The sequence below is a fragment of the Chlorocebus sabaeus genome, chromosome 14, assembly GCF_047675955.1.
Source record: "Chlorocebus sabaeus isolate Y175 chromosome 14, mChlSab1.0.hap1, whole genome shotgun sequence".
Classification (NCBI taxonomy): Eukaryota; Metazoa; Chordata; class Mammalia; order Primates; family Cercopithecidae; genus Chlorocebus; species Chlorocebus sabaeus.
This window is the reverse complement of record NC_132917.1, coordinates 32,294,720-32,315,679: the sequence shown is the minus strand read 5'-3', so window position 1 is coordinate 32,315,679 and position 20,960 is coordinate 32,294,720. Positions and strand designations below refer to the sequence as shown.

At 36.7% G+C, this 20,960-nt stretch overlaps 1 protein-coding gene across 9 annotated transcripts in view; it reads right to left on the bottom strand.

Annotated features, from left to right (window-relative positions):
• Positions 1–20,960, bottom strand: part of BIRC6 (baculoviral IAP repeat containing 6) — a 255,476-nt gene that overhangs the window by 23,182 nt on the left and 211,334 nt on the right. For 8 of the 9 annotated variants that reach the window (XM_038006769.2, XM_038006768.2, XM_038006767.2 and 5 more), the window contains 2 exons: positions 1,802–1,947; positions 779–889 (listed from right to left, as the gene is read on the bottom strand). In XM_038006769.2, the coding sequence (XP_037862697.1) occupies positions 779–889; positions 1,802–1,947 (257 nt within the window). Of the gene's footprint in view, positions 1–778; positions 890–1,801; positions 1,948–4,912; positions 5,086–20,960 lie in introns of those variants that run through there. The other variant, XR_005243294.2, reaches the window with a different exon arrangement.

The following is a 20,960-nucleotide window of genomic DNA, read 5'->3' as shown; positions in this document are numbered from 1 at the left end:
TGTAAAATCATTAGACACTGACCAAAACTCTAAGAAAAGTATAAATCACTTTCATATATATTATCTCTTGTGCTCTTTATGGCAAACCTGAAAGGTAAGCAGAGCAAAAGCTAAATGATTTATAATGAGGTTTCAAAGACAATAGGACAAAAATCTCTTTTCTGAATCCTACTTTAGCATTTAAAAAAATACAGTCCAAGATTTTTGGGTTGTTTCTCAAGGATGAAAAAGCAGCATAGACAGTAATAGTTAATAATGGTCATCAAAATTTGGTATGTAAGTGTTTTCTCATAAATCAGTACCATATAAAGGGTACTGATACGATCTTTTTGCCAGTTCTTACTTGTCAAGAGTTTTGGAATGGGAAAAGCTAGAACTGAACTACGTGTAACTACATTTTCTAGAAGTGAATTGCAAGGCAATCTAAAATGGCAAGAGTAACAGACTTAGTTCAAAATTCCGGGTCTTGGCTTCCTTCAGGCCAGGATGTACAGAAATGAAGAAGTAAATAAGGAAAAACATTTTCTGCCTGTTTTGTAGACACTTGGCTTTGATTTCATTTTTTCTAGGCTCTTACAGTCCTATTGAAGTCACAGTTTATAACTAAAAATATAGACATAAATTCAAGAGGCAAAGATGATAAAAAATGTTGACATGTATGAAGTAAAATTCATGTTACAAGCAATTTTTAAAATCTTTAATTTGCTAAAACACATTTCAATAGCACTGTTAAAAAATAGAAAGTGAGATCTTAAGCAAATCAAAAACTTCATCTTACCAAACTGTAATTTCTTCATAACAGCCACATATTTTTCTTCAAGTGACTTTAATACTGACAAAGGTTTGGGTTTCATAGCCGCCTTCTTGGAGTATTCACCTAGTTTTTTTTCTGTTATTTAATATTTCAAGATAAATAACATAAGTATACATTTAAAAAAATAAAACTAAAAACAATTCACCTCTAGAGTTCAAATTTTGAATTCCAAAAAATTGTCAACTTCTTCCCAATTATCTTATTACAACCACTCTGAAAATAACAAATTTCTATTTCATAAACATAATAAAGCAAACAACATAATCATCTTTATGAAAAGCAGAAGTGAAACAATAGATAATTCAGATCACTTTCTTCAGCTAACATAGGAAAATCTCTTTCTCTCTCTCTCTCTCTCTCTCTCTCTCTCTCTCTCTCCCAGGCCTGGAGTACAGTGGTGCAATCACAGCTAACTGCAACCTCAACTTCCTAGGCTAAGGTAATTCTCCCACTTCAGCCATCCAGGTAGCCGGGACTACAGGCACATGCCACTATGCCCAGCTAATTTTTCATGTATTTCGTAGACACAGGGTTTCACCATGTTGCCCAAGCTAATCCCGAACGCCTGAGCTCAGGTTATCTACCCACTTAGTCCTCCCAAAGTGCTGGGATTAAAGGTGTGAGTCACTATGTTGACCAAAAATATCAATTTAAGCTAAATTCTCATACACAGTCTTAATGTACTATTTTCTATCTAATACAAAGGCATTTTTCAATTTCATGAATTTCAGTGGGAAGAAATATTTATGATGTATGTTCTCAGCCTACTAAACTTAGCAATCATATATAGCAGAAATATTTTAAAATTAGACTATACATGATTGAAATCAGATAAAGAACAAAACCTAACAGAGAACAAAATTTTTAGGTAAATGAACTTGCTTTAAAATCATTAACATAAAGCAAAAAGAGAAAGGCAGTTTTCAGTAAGTGAATGAAACATCTTTAAATCAAATGAAAAGTGGCATAATAGGAAAAGTTTTGTACCTTGATTTGCTTGCCGCAAACTGGTGGTGGCTGCATAAACTATCTCAGCAGTCTTTTGGATGTCTGGTACCAAAAGAGTAAGTCCTTCTGGTTCTTGATCAGATGCATCTGGTTTTACTCCTGTTTTAACATTTTCCCTTTTAGATCTGAATTTTTTTTAATATGGAAAGAAATGCAAGGAAAATTAAGATTTTACGCCTAAAACACCTTCATAAATCAATAATAGTGGCAAAATATAGAAATGAGAGTGTGCATTTGTCACACACATGATCTGTACTAACTTGCTTTTGAAGCCATTGGTTAATAAAGTTATGGGTAGGTTTTCCCTTCTAACATAAAATCAGACAAGAGACAGACATTATACAAATGTCATCCTGTATAAGACCCAGATACCTGATGTCCTTAGAGACACACTTTTAAAAACACATCTAATTATAAATATTGAGAGAGAGAAATCACTTATATACCTAAAATATTTGAGAATTAAAGGACCACAAGCAGTTTTTAAATTTTAATACTATTTGTATTTCACTCAGAATTAAATTTCTAAGGAAAAAAAAACATATTTTAGAGTAAAATGTAGGTTCATTACTGGGTGTCTTAATACAATGTGTTTCTATACACTGGATCTTTTAATGAAATACTAAGTTTTAGGGCATGTTCATTTTAAAGATATTATTCTGTCATTTCCTGTCAGGATCCAAAATGTACCCAATTTCATTTCAAATTGTTATCACAATAGGATGTGTTACAGCAAAGTTTAAGAATATAGGACATTAAATTTTTATTTAAATTTTCTAGATAAATGTACTAGTAGTTTAATACAAGAGTCACTGAACACAACTAAACATTATTTCCTTTTCTCTATTCCAACTCTCAGCACGTTATTCACATAATAAACATCTTTACACTACTGCTTAGAACTTTAAAAATCTACATCTTTATAATTCCTTAAATAGATCATTTGAAACAAACTAAAATCATATATAAATAAAAGTGTTAAAAATATTTATGCTAAGGTATGATCTAAACTATACATCACTTATTTTTTTAGTTGTATACCTACCTAAAAAGGGACTTGGTCATTATATCAAAATACGATCTCACAAAGTGGTCATGGAGCCTTAGAAAACTATAAAAAGGATAACAGACAGTAGAAGAATCCTTAACAAATAGGCTGGGCATGGGGGCTCACGCCTGTAATCCCAACACTTTGGGAGGCCGAGGCGGGCGGATCACCTGAGGCTGGGAGTTCAAGACCACCCTGAACAACATGGAGAAACCCCATCTCTACCAAAAACGCAAAATTAGCTGGGCATGGTGGTGCATGCCTGTAATCCCAGCTACTCGGGAGGCTGAGGCAGGAGAATCACTTGAACCCGGGAGGCGGAGGTTGCAGTGAGCCGAGAGATCGTGCTATTGCATTCCAGCCTGGGCAACCAAGAGTGAAACCCCATCTCAAAAAAAAAAAAAAGAAGAAGAAAAAGAAGAAGAATCCTTAACAAATAATACTATGTCATCTACATACAAATGAACCTTTCCTTGTCACAAAAACAAAAATCTGCTCAGAAGCAATTCAATCCTTAAGGTAGATAAACAGTAAACTAAGAAGCCACTCAAGTGGGTAGGAAGAATAAATGAAAATAGTATCATGCATGTGTTCTGAATTTAGTTCCTATAACGTGTAAACAAAAACTAGTTTCTACAGAGATGTTTAACTAGAAGGTAAAAACTTAATGTCACTTGACTTAACTGAAGGGTAGAATATGTCACTGAATGACTGCCTTTTCTCCTGTGGTCTCTTCTTATCTTCCCTGAGCTATAAGAAGTCAGAGAACACATAGCCACTTTCCTTTACCACTCAGGAAATGACTTGGCAGATGTTACACTGTACACCATTTCAGTCATCAACTGTCGTCTGTGTACATGTATCTGAATACATGTTTTTGTACATACAAAGAGAGTATAGTGTATGTCTGAAGACTGAAATATCAGAGGATTTTACTGCTACAGTCAACTACTATACTGTGTCTTTTATAGCTATGAAATTAAGGTGAGACTGTAGTTTAACAGTGAGTCACTTCTTAATAAAGATATGATTCTGGCAGACTAACTCAGATTACCAACTTCTGCATTTGTCAATAGCTATTAACAATCAGTGTCGAACACTGAGAATGAAGAGAAGTGCATAAGCTGCTTGACAGTACCCACTTTGAATTTACAAGGACTCTTCCTCCCCAGTTGTAAATGATTCTCTATTACCAGGTCTTGAAAAAATTATTAAGTAACAGGGCCACTGAATAAGAAAACAACAGTAAGTTGTTTCAGAAAGCAGTTATGATTATAGTCATAATAAAACATCATTTCCTAAGTCTATAATCAATGAGTTAATCCACTGTACTCTCAATAAAGATTTCACTTAAAGAAACATATCTTGCAGAGAAGGAAGATATGAAAGTGAAGCTCTTTTTCCAGAAAGGTTATTTTCTCCTTGAAGAAACAAGAATCTCTAGCATGGAGCATGAACTGCATTAATCCAATTTAGGTCTTTATTGTATTTACCACCCCAGTGTGCAAATTACCTTTGGAGCTACTGATTCTAAATCTCAAGCTCTATTCATGCCAATTTCCTAACTCTACTTTTAAAAAGAAGATTAGTAGGAGATTATTAAAATAGTGCACAAGGTTAGGATGATAAAATTTTATTTTTTTACCATAATTAAGAAAAAGTAAAAGAAAAATAATTGTGCAAGAATCCTCAGAAGTTTAAAAAAATTATTTACACCAAATGTGTGAAAGAAATGATATATATTTCATATTGAAGACAATGGTTGAATCATAAAGCAGATATATATATTAGACCTTTGCACCAGGTTCTAATGAGAAATTTTTACTTGAATAGTCTCTTTGACAAAAACACACCAAAAAAAAAAGAAAATCTCTAAATGGTGAGAATACTTTGAATATATGAAGAACACACACTACCTGCCTATCAATGATTCTAACTAGTCATTGTCTGACATTAAACTATAGCCAGTAGTCTCTTCTCTATAAAAGTTGCAGGTTACTGTCAACCCATATGTAGGCCCAGCTCATGAAAAAAGGCCATACCTTAGCTCACATCCTGAAGTCTGTGTGAAAAGCTATTTGAGTTCAAGGCACCTAGCTGGAAGTAGGTCTTTGTGACTGACAATGGATCCAACATGGTAAAAGCAATCAGCGACGGCCGCTACCATGGTATCCGCTGCTTTGTGCATACGTTGAATCTGGTTGTGATCACTGCCCTGAAGAAATACGAGGAAGCAACTGAAGTTTCTACTATTGCACAGAATTATCTGCAAACATTTTCCACTATGCTGTGAATTCCAACTAAATAGCTAATTAGTTAAGAAAACTTTGGCTCTGTGACACATATCTGAAGTAGGATGTGAGCAAAATGGGCAAATCTTTCTCCTGAAAACAAAACAAAAAAAAGCAAACCCATACCTCAACATTCAATTATATTGAACTGCCTCTACCAGTATCTACTGCCCAAATAAAGTTGAATATTAGTAAGACTAAAAACACCATGCCAGAATTTTCTTTTATAATCCATAAACCAAAAACAGCTTAATACAGCTATTTCCTTGATAAAACAAGACCCCTTTAGCCCTTTGCACTCCTAAATCTAAGCTAAATGTACTGCAAAGTTGCAATAAACATTTTAAAAAGGGAAGCCATTTGAAGACGTTATCTGGAGACTACATGCTGAAATGTAGATTCAGAACTATTAAGAATTAGCACTGCAGAAGAAGATTCTAAAACTGTAAGAGAATGAAACTTCTACATTTACCAAAAAGCATGGATCACACTGTACTCCTCAGTTCTAAAGTTCTTTGGTAGTAATTATAGTTTAGAGTAGAGGTAAACTGAAAGATTAAATAAAAATATTACTGTAGGAAATTGCTTCTAATATCTCCAGGATGCACGAAAATAATTCTTGAAATGCACCAGTAAATGGACAAAGATCTCCACACAATAAATGTTTTCTGTGATTAATTTAAAGCTTAGTTTTTAACTCTATGATCCCCTTTTGTTTTTACGTAATCTCTAAGTGGAAGTACTAGTTTAATTTTTAATGATTTAAATGAATGTTGCAAGACAAATCTTCCTTGTCTTGGTAGCATACGTGAGAATGAAAGAAGGGAATACTTAAAATAGTTATAAGAAGCCTTTAAAAATAAAACCTTGATTTCTATATTAGACACAAATATACTAATTTTTAGGCCAAATAAAACACCACCAGACATACAGAAGGTACTGCATGCTACTGTTAAATAGAGTTGCCAGAAATAATATGCTTCAGCAGTTTACCAAGGGACAACCCAACTGAGCCAAAGAAGAGATATTAAAATAAATATTTGCCTATCTGTGTGAAAAAAGACTGACGAACAACTGAACTTGTTTACCACCATCAAAAACAGAAACGTTTAAAGAAATATACAGGTATAACAAATGCTACCTGTCTAAGAAATCAGGACGTTTTCATTTTTAGGTATGAGAAGCAGATGTAAAAGAGGAGAACCAAGGGAGTGTTTTTCAACAGAAATCACAAGTAGGAGGGCTGGAACTGGAACTGAATTTTTTTAACTAAAGTACTAGAAGATCCAGCTTATGGGGGTTAAAATAAGAGAGTCTGGTAGAAAATATGCCTGGAAAGATGTAAATCAAGTGATCTCCCATTGCTGAGGTATATAAAAAGGAAGTGGGGTACTTCTACAAGTGACTTCAGTTATTTAAAAGTATGATGAACAACTTTCCATTAGGAAGAAACTTTGAGATAGGTAAGAAAAACAGCTATAAAAGATGCTTGCTTCAATGCTGTTCAAAGAGAAGTTAAATATCCAGAACACTTTATACTGAACACAGAGTCATTTGTGTCATGCCCTGATAGCAAATAAGACTTTTTGATTCACAGTAAGTTTCTCTCAAATTTTTGGTGAAACCATCAAACACCAACTATACTAAATATGATTTTTGCTTATTGGAGTACAGCAGAAAAAGTCTGCACAGAAGATCAGATATAAAAAAACTGCCTTCGTTCCTGCTTGAAGGAAGCTATGAAGTATCACATTTATTCAAAAGTAAAACTACCGTGGCTATATTTTAATTTCGTCTTAAGATAATACCAGCTGGAATGACCAGCAGGAGATGAATTTCACCAGAACTAACTTGTAAAAGCTAAAGGGTCCCATCTTCAAAGTGACTATTTTGTGGGTAACAGAATTTTCACAATAGAAAATAATATTTAAATTTAAGTAAAAACAACATGTATATACAGATTAAAGGTATTATGTTATCCATGCCAGAAATCCCTTTACTAGTGGAGGTAACTGAGAGTTACTTTCAAATTCTGTCTTTTTTAACAGTCTAAAATAAAATGTTGAACAATACTCATAAACGGGGAGTGTTTTTGCTTACTCTTTAAATATCAAATATTGCTGCATAAACCCTTTAATCATCTCTTCTTGACAAAGGAGCTAAAGATATTAGAAATATTGGGTACATTAAACCACAATAAAATGTAGGAAATGAAAAATAATACTGTGTTCGTGTGTGGGAGCAGGGGGCTTCTAACGGCAATGCTATTTTATCACCAACACATTCCTCTATTCTATGAAAGTGGATACCAAATCTCTTGAAAAGACAGTAGAAAAGTACATCCATCAATAATTAAGAAAATTTCAGAAAAATCTTATTTATTTATTTACTGAGACGGAGTTTCACTCTTATTGTCCAGACTGGAGTGCAATGGCGGATCTCGGCTCACTGCAACCTCCGCCTCCCGGGTTCCAGCAATTCTCCCGCCTCAGCCTCCCGAGTAGCTGGGATTACAGGCGCCTACCATCATGCCTAGCTAGATTTTTGTATTTTTAGTAGAGACGGGGTTTCACCATGTTGGCCAGGCTGGTCTTGAATTCCTGACCTCATGTGATCCACCTGCCTCGGCCTCCCAAAGTGCTGGGATTACAGGCGTGAGCCACCACACCCAGCCTTATTAATTCTTCAATTAGTACAGCAAGAAAAACATCAGACATGGATAAAGCTGACCTACTCTTCATATAAGTGATTATAAAGTTGCTTATACTAGAGAGACAACCAAACACAATGAGACTCAGTTTACTTTGGTAATACAGTAATTAGGCACAACTAGAATACTATGGATACTTAGTGAAATATGCTGTCTTTTAATATGCTATCATAGGATATTACAAATTATTCAGGAGAGTGAAAACACATGAGTAAAAGGAAAACAGTAGGAAAATTCTGTAAAATCCATATTATTCTATGTAGTTTTTAAATTATCAAAAACACTATTTTCTTCTCTTTTTATTTTTCTGAGATAGAGTCTCACTCTGTCGCCCAGGATGGAGTGCAGTGGCACCATCTCAGCTCACTGCAACGTTCCACCTCCCAGGTTCAAGCGATTCTCATGCCTCAGCCTCCTGAGTAGCTGGGATTACAGGTGCACACCACCACGCCTGGCTAATTTTTGTATTATTAGTAGAGACAGGGTTTTGCCTTGTTGCCCAGGCTGGTCTCAAGTGATCCACCTGCCTCGGCCTGCCAAAGCACTGGGATTACAAGCATGAACCACCACGTCTAGCCCAAAAGCAGATTTTTTTCAACTCAAAATATTTTACTCCATTGCCATCATTTAAAAATAATTTTTTTTTCTTTTGAGACAGAGTCTCACTCTGTCCCCCAGGCTGGAATGCAGTGGTGCAATCTTGGCTCACTTTAACCTCCACCTCCCAGGTTCAAATGATTCTCCTGCCTCAGCCTCCTGAGTAGCTGGGACGACAGGTGCGCGCCATCATTTCCAGCTAATTTTTGTATTTTTAGTAGAGACAGGGTTTCACCGTGTTGGCTAGGATGGTCTTGATCTCTTGACCTCATGATCTGTGAGCCATGGCCTCCCAAAGTGCTGGGATTACAGGCGTCAGCCGCAATGCCCGGCCCCTTAAAAATAATTTTAAAATATTGTAAATATTAGAACCAACCCAGAAGCTCCATGTTCTGATATTTAATTAATCATTTATGCATAAACCTAATTATTATTTGGGAGTTAAGTTTAATTTAGCAGATAAATGTATTTGATTGAGACATTAGGATATATGAGTTCTTATCATAGCTATGTCACTAACCATGAGATAATTGAGAACAAATAAGTCTGTATGAACTTCGTTTTGCTCATTTATAAAAAGGTGGAATTTGAACTACCCAAACTCTAAAATCCATAGATAATATGAACAAGTTACTATTGTAATGTGCCCAGAAAGACTTGATATGAAGTAAATTTTACTTAGCAACAGACTTCAAATTCAGTAATTAAGACTGGCTGAGATTTTGGCTGGGTGTAGTGGCTCACAGTTATAATCCCAGGACTTCAGGAGGCTGTGGCAGGTGGATTGCTTGAGCTTAGGAGTTCGAGACCAGCCTGGGCAGCAAGGGGAAACCCCATCTCTACTATAAACACAAAAATGTGCCGGGAGTGGTGGCGCATGCCCGTAATCATTTGGGTCAAGGTGGGAGGATCGCTTGGGCCTGGGAGGTGGAGGTTGCAGTGTGCTGAGATAGCGCCATGCAGCCTGGGTGACAGAGTTTAACCCTGTCTCAAAAAAAAAAAAAAAAAAAAAGAATGCTTGAGATTTTGTCTGAGATAATACAGTGAAAACTGTCGTGAAACATAAAGCTCATATGATGCAATTTGATACAGAATAAAGTGATCATTTTATACTAATGTGATGCTTCTGAGGTAGAAACACTGAGTCAATTTATAATTTAAAAAAATTTTTTTAATCACTTAAGTAACAGAGTAAGTTGTATTCTGGCACTTAATCAGTGTTTTCCAACAACCAATTAAGGCTTAAGTTTAGCCATTAAACAAGCGTGAATCCTAATAATCAATGAACTATTTGGGTAGTGGGTAGTAGTGGTACATAAAAATAGACGTAGCTAGACTATGGTTCAATCAACTTATCTTTCTTCATCAATACTCTTTTCCATGATGAACATCAACAGTATCAGGAGGCTTAGAAGCTAAATCTCAGCTTTATTACCTATTACTAAGTTTGTAATGTAACATTCTAAGTAACAGATTCATTTTCTGTCAAATAAGAATAGTACATACTTTCTTGCCTACTATATAGAGCAGAAAAATCAATATACACCTAAGCAATTCAGAAACTATAAATCCTACATAAAAGTTAGGGCTGTATTATTAACTCCTCATATTTTTATATAACTATATACAACTATGTATTTATTACAACATATGCTCCATTTAGGGCAAATCGGCTTATTTTCAAGAAATAAGAAGAGAAAAAAATGAAAGCACAGAGACTAGAAAAGAAATACTGTACTAACTGGCTAGGCACAGTGGCTCACGCCTGTAATCCCAGCACTTTGGGAGGCCGAGGTGGGTGGATCACCTGAGATCAGGAGTTCGAGATCAGCCTGGCCAACAAGGCAAAATCCCATCTCTACTAAATATACAAAAATTAGCCGGGTGTGGTGGCACGCGGCTGTAGTCCCAGCTACTCAGGAGGCTGAGGCAGAAGAATCGCTTGAACCTGGGAGGTGAACGCTGCAGTGCACCAAGATCACATCACTGCAATCTAGACTGGGTGACAGAGTGAGACTTTGTCTCGAAACAAAACAAAAACAAACACTGTACTAATCAAAATTTAATTGGTAAAACAAAAGGAATGCATGAAATAATTTTGTTTTGTATCTGCCTAAGTCGTCAATCAGAACATTTCTAAAATTGATTTTCACCAAATTTTGAGCCCTCACAATTGGTATGGAATGAGGCTTGGAGCATATGCATCAATAAACATCTTTTCACAGGTTGTCTTTGGCCCATGTGCAACATTGCTTGCACCTGATATGTATCCTTTGTTACTTTTCAAGTCTCTTTTTCTGTCTTGGTCCTTAGGAAACTATTTCCTCCCACTCTTTATAGGCCTAAACCTAAAAAATATTACATACAAAAATGACTAAACTATAAAGCTAAAGAAGTAAGCCAGAATCTAAGGCTTTGGGGATAGAATTAATGATAATCTGGTACATTTTTTTCTCTGCCAGAAATAAAAGGGTTTCAATCACAAAGCGATTGAATATTGCCAGCCTATGGGCATTAAAAAAAATAAAACGTTTATGGTAATAGGCATTTTCAAACACTAGCCCAGGGAATGGATCTCACCTAGAGTGCAAGTCCTTGATGGGTGACTACTAAGTTTTTTTTCTTCTGCCTAATATGACAGTAGGCAAGTAGAGGAAATAAAGTTCTTAAACAATTCCTCTGAAATAAAATAAAGAACTACTTAACGTTATCCAGGCAAAAAAATTAAATAGAACCAACATTTAGGGTTTAATCAACCATTTTCATTCAAACTATTATTAAAAATAATTATAATTGAACAAGAAAAACATACAATGCCAGCATCCTGATATGCTCCACTTTTTATTGTTTAGGTTTTAAAAAACCTTTTTTTTTTTTTTTTTTTTTTTTTGAGACAGAGTCTCATTCTGTAGCCCAGGCTGGAGTGCAATGGCACTATCTCAGCTCACTACAACCTCCGCCTCCCAGGTTGAAGTGATTCTTCTGCCTCAGCCTCCCAAGTAGCTGGGATTACACCCACTGTGCGCCACCACATGCAGCTAATTTTTGTATTTTTAGTAGAGACGGGGTTTCACCATGTTGGCTAGGCTGGTCTTGAACTAATGTCCTCAGTTAATTTGTCTGCCTCAGTCTCCCAAAGGGCTGGGATTAAAGGTGAGAGCCACTGCACCCAGTCAAAAAAATTTTTTTAATTTAAATATTATTTTAAAGAATAGAGATGGGGTCTCGCTATATTACCCAGGCTTGTCTTGAACTCCTGGGTTCAAGTAATCCTCTCACACCTCAAGCTCCCAATGTGCTGGAATTACAGGTGTAAGCCACTGCACCCAGCCTATTCTTTAGGTTTTAAATGATAGATGATATTAGAAGAATGGTCTAAGTGAAATTTACAGGCCAGGCACAGTGGTTTGCGCCTGTAATGCCAGCACTTTGGGAGGCTGAGGTGGGCAGATTGCCTGAGGTCAGGAGTTCATGAACAGCCTGGCCAACATGGCGAATCCCCGTCTCTACAAACAATACCAAAAAATTAGCCAGGTGTGGTGGCAGGCACCTGCAGTCCCAGTTACTTGGGAGGCTGAGGCAGAAGAATCGCTTGAACCAGGGAGGTCGAGGCTGTAGTGAGCCGAGATCAGGCCACTGCACTCCAGCCTGGGCGACAGAATGAAACCCTGTCTCTGGGGGAAAAAAAATTACATTTTAGCATTATAGGTACAGGTAAGGTACACAATCAAAATGCTATTAAACTGATGTACGAAGTGTCACATATATTCCTTAAAAAAAACAAACAAAAAAACAAACAAACAAAAAAAACTTTAATTTCTGAAGAAAATCCTGAGAATACTTAACTCTAACCTTGTCTTTTAGTTCAAAAAATGCAAAATGTTGAATGTAAAATTCTCTATTTTGGCATAACATACTGGCCTAATCTTTTGTTCCTCCAGAAGGAATGTTATCTCAGAAATTGCCTTAGTTCAAATTCTGGTGATTAGTAAACCAGCCAGCATCAATATTCATCAGTTTATCTGTGTTAACTTTTACACTTAACACCACGCAGTTATTACAAATCGCAAATCTTGAAAGGGGGTATTAGGAAAGACAGTAAATTACAGAAACACAAAACCCTGAACCAAAAAATATTAAAACATCGTCTTTATGAAGCTCTTAAAACAATCTGTAGAGTGAATACCCAACAACTGCCTAAGGAATTGTCAACTTTTAAAACACAGACTAAATCACAATGAAATACCCCCAGCTGCCACCTTACAGTGTCAATAGGTTACTGTAACAGGTAAATCAGAAAAGATGAAATTAACTAAAAGTACACTCATTCCTTGAGCAGTGCACTAGTTTACACTATCAATCCCATCAGAGTACTGTAATTATCACACACCAAACTATAAGAGATTAATCACTTAGTATTAAGGTGTAATTGAGGACAATTTAAAATATGGCTTAAAGTCTACTATTTCAAAAATAAAAATTCAGAGGCTACCTTTCAGATATATGTATGTATGTATATTAGAGATATTATATATAATTATGTACTTGATATATTACCATATATAATAGTGAAAACTCTATAGTAAGAGAACTACAGGACATAAAAGAAAATCCCATGGTATTAATCCCGAGTTCCTTCTTTAAGCAGTCATTCTGGTATTTTGTTTGTTTGTTTGTTTTTGAGACAGAGTCTTGCTCTATACCACAGGCTAGAGTGCACTGGCGGGATCTTGGCTCACTGCAACCTCTGCTTCCTGGGTTCAAGCAATTCTCCTGCCTCAGCTGTCCCAAGTAGCTGGGATTACAGGTGCGTGCCACCACATCCAGCTAATTTTTTTGTATTTTTACAGAGAAGGGGTTTCGCCATGTTGACCAGGCTAGTCTTGAACTCTTGACCTCAGGTGATCCACCTGCCCCGGCCTCTCAAAGTGCTGGGATTAGAGGCGTGAGCCACCGCGCCCGGATAAGCAGTCATTCTTACCAAAACCTTTGGATGAACAGAAAGTTCAGTGATATGGCTGCAATATTGATTCTATCTACTCTACTCCCTAGCACACCACCTAAAAGGAGTACAGTGTACAAGGCAACCCAACTAATATATCAGGGTTTTACTTACCATGTTGCCCAGGCTGGTCTTGAACTCCCAGGCTCAAGCAATCATCCTCCCACCTTGGCCTCCCAAAGTGCTGGGATTATACACATGAGCCACCATACCTAGCCCAGCTTCCTTTTCAAAATTCAATGATACATCCAAGACCTGGCTGTTTTTACATCTAAAATACAGATAAGGCCAGGCGCGGTGGCTCACACCTGTAATCCCAACACTTTGGGAGGCGGAGGTGGGTGGATCACTTGAGGTCAGGAGTTCAAGACCAGCTTGGCCAACATGGTGAAACTCCCTCTCTACTAAAAATAACAAAAATTAACCGGGTGTGGTGGGGGCCTCTAATCCCAGCTACTGGGGAGGCTGAGGCAGGAGAATTGCTTGAACCCAGGAGGCGGAGCTTGCAGTGAGCCAAGATCACCATTGCTCTCCATCCTGGGTGACAGAGTGAGGCTCCATCTCAAAAATAAATAAAAAAAAAATAAAATATAGTTCACTTCTCTTTTCCACTGTTGCACAATTTTACATATATGAATATTCTGTGGTATAAACAATCCTCCTTTTGACAGACATGCATTTATTTTTCCAGTGTTTTATTTAACAAACAAAATCTGAATTATTCCTGATTGTGTCACTTTGCACACATGGTCTAATATATTTCAAGGATTAATAAATAAACACTATTTTATTCACAGTAAATGGTTCACTCATGTTTATACTATCTCCTATTTATGGCAAATGATAATGGTCCATCCGGGTAACTTGAAGTTTCCTCTTTAAAAGCCTGAGAAAAACTTTTTTTTTTTTTAAGTTGATCTAAACAAAAATTCTAAGTAGAAAAAAAAAAAAAGGCAAAGGAAAATTTAAGTAAACAGTAGCATAGGTGGTATAACATCTTAAAGTTCTTCCTCACAAATGCCAAGGTTCTGCAGTCTAATAAAGAATTTCCACCAAGAAAATTTCCTTCAGTTTTCAACATGAAAACTGACTTATTTAATAAAATTAATAAAATTTCATTATCATATGAGTTCTCTTTTAGATTTGGGTATATCCCAAAATAATATAGACAATAGGACACAAAACTGAGTGTTGTATAAGTGTTCCATGTCTACAACTTCAGCTGGGTGACAGCAAACAGTAGAGGAACAGGAAGACATGAACATGTATGGAGTCTCACCTTGTCATTCCAGGACCTTAATACAAAAGATTTAAGATGGTTTTTGATTTAATGACTTAGCTTCTATCAATTGACGGATCATAGCTTTCTGCCTGAGTCAGTCAAATAACCAAGTAGTAGGATTAGTGTTGGAAAATTTCTGCCTAGCATTGTAGACATCCGATTCATATATAAGAACAAAGGAAGCCATGTTCCCAGATCCATATATGCTATGGCACTTGTACTCTACTGAAGGAGATCCCTAGAGATAAATCTGCAGTTGCCAATATGAACACATACAATAATGCAATTAGTAAGTGACTTAAAGTCTGAGTTCCATGATTGCTTTTTAAGACAAATATCTGGAGCATGGAAACTATTTCTACCTAGGAATTATCTATCTATTAAGTCCATAATATAACAGCAACAGTGCTGATGAGTACCAAGAGTGCTGATCAGTCCCCCAAAACAGTAGGACAGGGAGAAGACATGTACAGCTCTATCTGCTGAGATGAAACAGATGAAAATCTCTTCCATGGTAGTTTGGTCTTGTTCCAACTTCCCCTCCAACCATTCAACTACACCTGGAAGACCATCTTTCTATAACGCAAACCTGATGAGAGCAGCTGAAAACCTTTCACTGGCTCAACATCACTTTTAAAGGTAAGTAACTGTGATACATTCCTCTTTATCCTCTAGCCCCTGATTTCCTCTCCAGGCTCATCTCTCACCACTACCTTCCAGTTACACTACACTCAGACACACCAAACTTTCCAAGGTTCCCAGAATACGTGATGCTTTCCTTCACTGCTAACATTGTTTTCATACCCTTGGGACACCAATCTCTTGCCCCTCTTCATTTGTACTCTATTCTTGGTTAATTCCTATATCTCCTTTAGGCCTCCAAACCTGGATTGATTTTCCTGTAGTATCATGACTTCTACTAGTATTACTAATATGTCAGATACTATGTTGTTACAACTGCCAGGCTGGCTCAGCGCAGTGGCTCACGCCTGTAATCCCAGCACTTTGGGAGGCTGAGGCGGGTGGATTACGTGAGGTCAGAAGTTTGTGACTAGCCTGGTCAACATGGCGAAACCCCATCTTTACTAAAAATACAAAAATTAGCTGGGTGTGGCGACCGACGCACACCTGTAATCCCAGCCACTCAGGAGGCTGAGGCAGGAGAACTGCTTGAGCCCAGGAGATGGAGGTTGCAGTGGGCTGAGATCATGCCACTGCACTCCAGCCTTGCCGAGAGAGTGAGACTCTATCTCAAAACAAAACAAAAAAAAACCTGCCTGGTTATTATTTCCCCCATTTATACGTCAGCCCCTTAGAAAGAAGACCAATTTTCTAGTTATGTGCCATGGACATTAAAAAAAAAAAAAAAAAAAATCTGTGAGGTGAATGCATCAGTAATGATTTTGTGACCAGGCCAGATCTCACCTACCAATGTTAATCATGAATGTCTTATAATCATGAATATGTTACAAATTAGGTAAATTTAAGGTAAATGATCAACCTTTCCAGCTTTCTGTCTTTTTTCTTTTATTTGTTTTTGTTTTTAAACATGTGGATTGGGTCTCACTCTGTTGCCCAGGATGGAGTGCAGTGGTATAATCACAGCTCACTGTAACCTCAAAATCCTAGTCTCAAGCGATCCTCCCACCTCAACCTCCTGAGCAGCTAGGACTATAGGTGTAGCCCACGATGCTGACTAATTTTTTTTTTTTTTTTGTAGAGACAGGGTCTCCCTAGGCTGGTCTTGAACTCCCTTGTCAAGGCTGGTCTTGAACTCCCCGCCTCAAGTGATCCTCCCACCTAAACCTCCCAAAGAGCTGGCACTGGGATCCAGCTTCTTAATGATGTCTTTCTATCTCCTCTTGTAAGGTTTTGGGCTTGGGGGTGCACAAACCTATGGAATCTCCTCCAGTCTTTGAATTATCAGATCAAAATTAATTGGGTTTAGGCTCAGGTTAGACTTCAAGATAGATAGGATATTCTCGGCAGTAATAGTAAACATCTTCTTTACACCTGACCTTTTTCTTTAATGTCTCTCATCCCCAAAAGGAAGGTTAAAATTATATTACAAATACAACGTACACATCATTTCAATGAATATCATTATATGCAACCACAATCATTACCTAGAGATCTGCAGAATACACAATGAATCTATTTTCTTTATCTAAGATGATAAAAGAGTTAAACACAATTTTATTTGAAGAAAAGAAATTTGCATGTCTTGAATATGCTTGTTAAAAACAAAGACAAAAGAGAAATAAGAATAAAAAAGGCAATATATTAGGTATATAAATAAAAATAAGTAGTAAACTACTATTTCTCTTACTTAAAAAAAGAACTATACCAAATACATGTACTTTATTAACCCTTGGATTTCACAGTAATACAGACAAAAATAATGTAAAATGTTTCTGAGTGTGTGATACATTATATGTATGTATGTGTGTGTGTGTGTGTGTGTGTGTGTATGTATTTATTTTTTGAGACAGTTTCCCTCTGTCACCCAGGCTGGTGGGTAATGGTGTGACCTCAGTTCACTGCAACCTCCGCCTCCCAGGCTCAAGCAATTCTCGTACCTCAGCCTCCCGAGTTCCTGGGATTACAGGTATGCGCCACCATATCCAGCTAAACTTTTGTATTCTTAGTAGAGATGGGTTTCGCCATGTTGGCCAGGCTGGTCTAGAACTCCTGGCCTCAAGTGATCAGCCCACCTCAGCCTACCAAAGTGCTGGGATTACAGCTGTGAGCCACCACACCCGGCCGCGATACATAGCATTTTTAAAGTTACAGCTCCAAAACCTCAAAAAACACTAAAATAGATCCTGAAAGTGATACATTAACGGAACATATTTTCCTGAATGATTCTATTCTCAGAGTATTCTAGGTTTTTTGTGAAATACAGTTGGGAATGAGGCAGACAGGTAGGGTGGGGAAACTTTAAGTCAGTGTTAAAATTAAACTAAGGCCACTTTCTGTGGGTATACGCTCTAAAGGAATAATGTATTTGTCAATTCTATTAGAAAAAAATACATCTTAAGTCGTGACAACTGGAAAAGAATAGATTTTACTCTCTCTGTGAAGCTGAAAATGAATTCTCTATATGGTAAACCTTGAAAAGGAAGATATAATAACATTATTAGTCTTTACTGGTTTCTTCTTATAACAGAGACTGCATAGATTAGCAGAGACCATGAGAGTTTCAACTAAAAAGTATATTCAAGTCTTAATACAAAATACAATAATGTTTATTAGTAATCACTAAAAATATGCACTGCACATGGTCATGGTAAAGACAAAACTATCTAATGAAATGAGTTTTATGGACAGTCATTATATCTTCATATGCATATTTTGTTGGTACATAATTTATAAGTCTGAAGAATGTTCTCTGGATGAAGTAAGAAGAAAAGAATTTAAATGGAATAATTTCATCCAGTTAATCAAATAGAGAAATAAAGAGCTCCAGTTAATTGAAACTCAGTTATACTCTATCTGAAATTAAATTTTCATAGTGAATTAACTGGTATATTTTTATATAGAAGATCCCTTTCTCAAAAAATTATACAGTGTGTTATGTGAACACGAAATAGATTAAGCTAAGAAAAGCAAATAGACCAAAGCAGCACTATAGGTGTCCAAATTTCCTGCAGTAAGAATATTCTATAATTACCTTAGAATTCAATACTCTAGAACTCCATTTTTGCAGAATCTAATAGAAATTATAGCATAAGGAAATACACAGTTTAAAGAAGGATACGGCCGGGAGCGGTGGCTCACGCCTGTAATCCCAGCACTTTGGGAGGCGGAGGCAGGCAGATCACAAGGTCAGGAGATCGAGACCATCCTGGTTAACACGGAACCCTATCTCTACTAAAAATGCAAAGAACTAGCCGGGCGTGGTGGCGGGCGCCTGTAGTCCCAGCTACTTGGGAGGCTGAGGCAGGAGAATGGCATGAACCCAGAGGTGGAGCTTGCAGTGAGCCGAGATCGTACCACTGCATTCCAGCCTGGGCTACTGAGTGAGACTCCGTCTCAAAAAATAAATAAATAAAAAAATAAAGAAGGATACTATTATTTACTGGTTTAATTTTCACTTTGTAACACTATAAATGTGTGATACTGTTTTTAATCAAGGCTAAACTTAAAACAACATTCCAAATCATTACATAATTTTTGATCTAAAAGACAAAATATACCTGGGTAAAAAACACTCAAGGTTTTATAAATTTTCAATTTTAGTTATAAGCTAACAGAGTCATCCCAAAACACAGAAATATAAGGTACAGAAATACAGGGCAAGATTCCCCCCAAAAGACATGATGGCAGTTTCAAAGCTCCGTATATATTATACATATTGATTTACTGAAAACTATGTTTATTCTACAAGAATAAGCAACACAGATGGCCAGGGAAGGGAGTAAGACATTTTAGTAGACATTTCGCAAGGAGGCATTAGCTCAATGAGACATTCAGATATTCAGTTCAATTATAATACCACACTATTGTTACATTATTACACTGGCTTCCTTGGTTACCAGTGAGAAAGATTCTGGGTGGAGCCACAAGATAGGAGGGGACCAAATACAACACTATTCTCTCCTCTATAACAGAAAAAATATCACACTATCAAAGAAAATATACCTTTACATTTTCCATTACTAGTAACAGAGTTGCATGACTCTACAGCTTTTTATCTCTACCAACTGGCTCTTCTTTTCATCTTTTCCATAATTTATGATTCTCACTGCCTGGCAACGAGCCATCACCACCATATAATTCATCCATGTAATCAAAAACCATTTGTATGCCAAAAGCTATTCAAATAAACAAATAAAGTGATAACAACAACACATTAAGCCAACAAAGTCAGGATTCTTTCATAAGGTGATTATTCCCTCATAGGCAAAGACTGACAAGAACTATTCTTCCAACGACTAATTCTCTATGATCTTTTGACCTACACTATTTCTTAAGTTATAGGTTCTTAAAAGACAAGTGCGAAAAAGCAAAGTAAATACAGCACAAACACGGTAAACGACATTAACTGACTCAAAAGATAATTGACAAAGGAGTAAACTTCCATTAACAGTATAAATGCTTTAAAATTCAGAATTAGGCCATCTTTGAGGAATAAACTAACAATCACTGAACAGATTCTGCCATGAGAAAAGAAAAGGTCACTGAACAGATTTTGCCAAGGGAAAGGAAAAGGTTTCCTAGGTTATTTAAAGAAGAGTTTTTGACAGAACTCATCCTCTGAATCTACTAATGTGTAAACAAACTAAAAATAACAATTCAATTTTCCATAAAGATAAGCATTACAACTTATTTTAATTCCATCAAATACTGAATCCTTTGACTTCTAAAATAAAACAGAAGCAATCCATAAACCTAACAATTATACTTCTAAGATTGTATCTGCAGAAACTTCTGCAAGCCCCAAAAGATGTATGTATAAGGTTATTATGAACTGAAAATAACCTAAAATCTAATAAATAGTTAAATAAAATATAGCATCTAAATACAACAGTGAATTCAAAGTATTTAGAACAATGTCAGTGATACATATTTACTGAAACTGAAAGATGTCTCTGACATCAACATTGTGTGAGAAACTAGCATCTATTTGTCTAACAGGTACAATGGGACAGCATTTAAGCAAAACTTGACACCTATAGCTGTAAGATCACACAGGGAGATACTGAATAAGCAATTGTGAATAAATGTTTCTAAGTGTAGAATTTGGGTGGATACTTTTTCTTTGTATGTTTATATACCGCTTGTGTGTGAGGGTGTGTATATTTTTCTCTCTTTTTTTTCTTTTTTGAGAAAGAGTCTCGCTCTGTCGCCCAGGCTGGAGTGCAGTGGCGCGATCTCGGCTCACTGCAAGCTCCGCCTCTCGGGTTCACAACATTCTCCTGCCTCAGCCTCCCCAGCAGCTGGGACTACAGGCACCCGCCACCATGCCAGGCTAATTTTTTGTATTTTTAGTAGAGACGGGGCTTCACTGTGTTAGCCAGGATGGTCTCTATCTCCTGACCTCGTGATCCACCCGCCTTGGCCTCCCAAAGTGCTGGGATTACAGGCGTAAGCCACTGCACCCAGCTGAGGGTGTATATGTTTTTAAAAAGCATATATCACTGAAAAACAAAAACACACATGGAGTTATTTAAAAAACATTGTTAGAGGCAAACTCAAGAGAAAT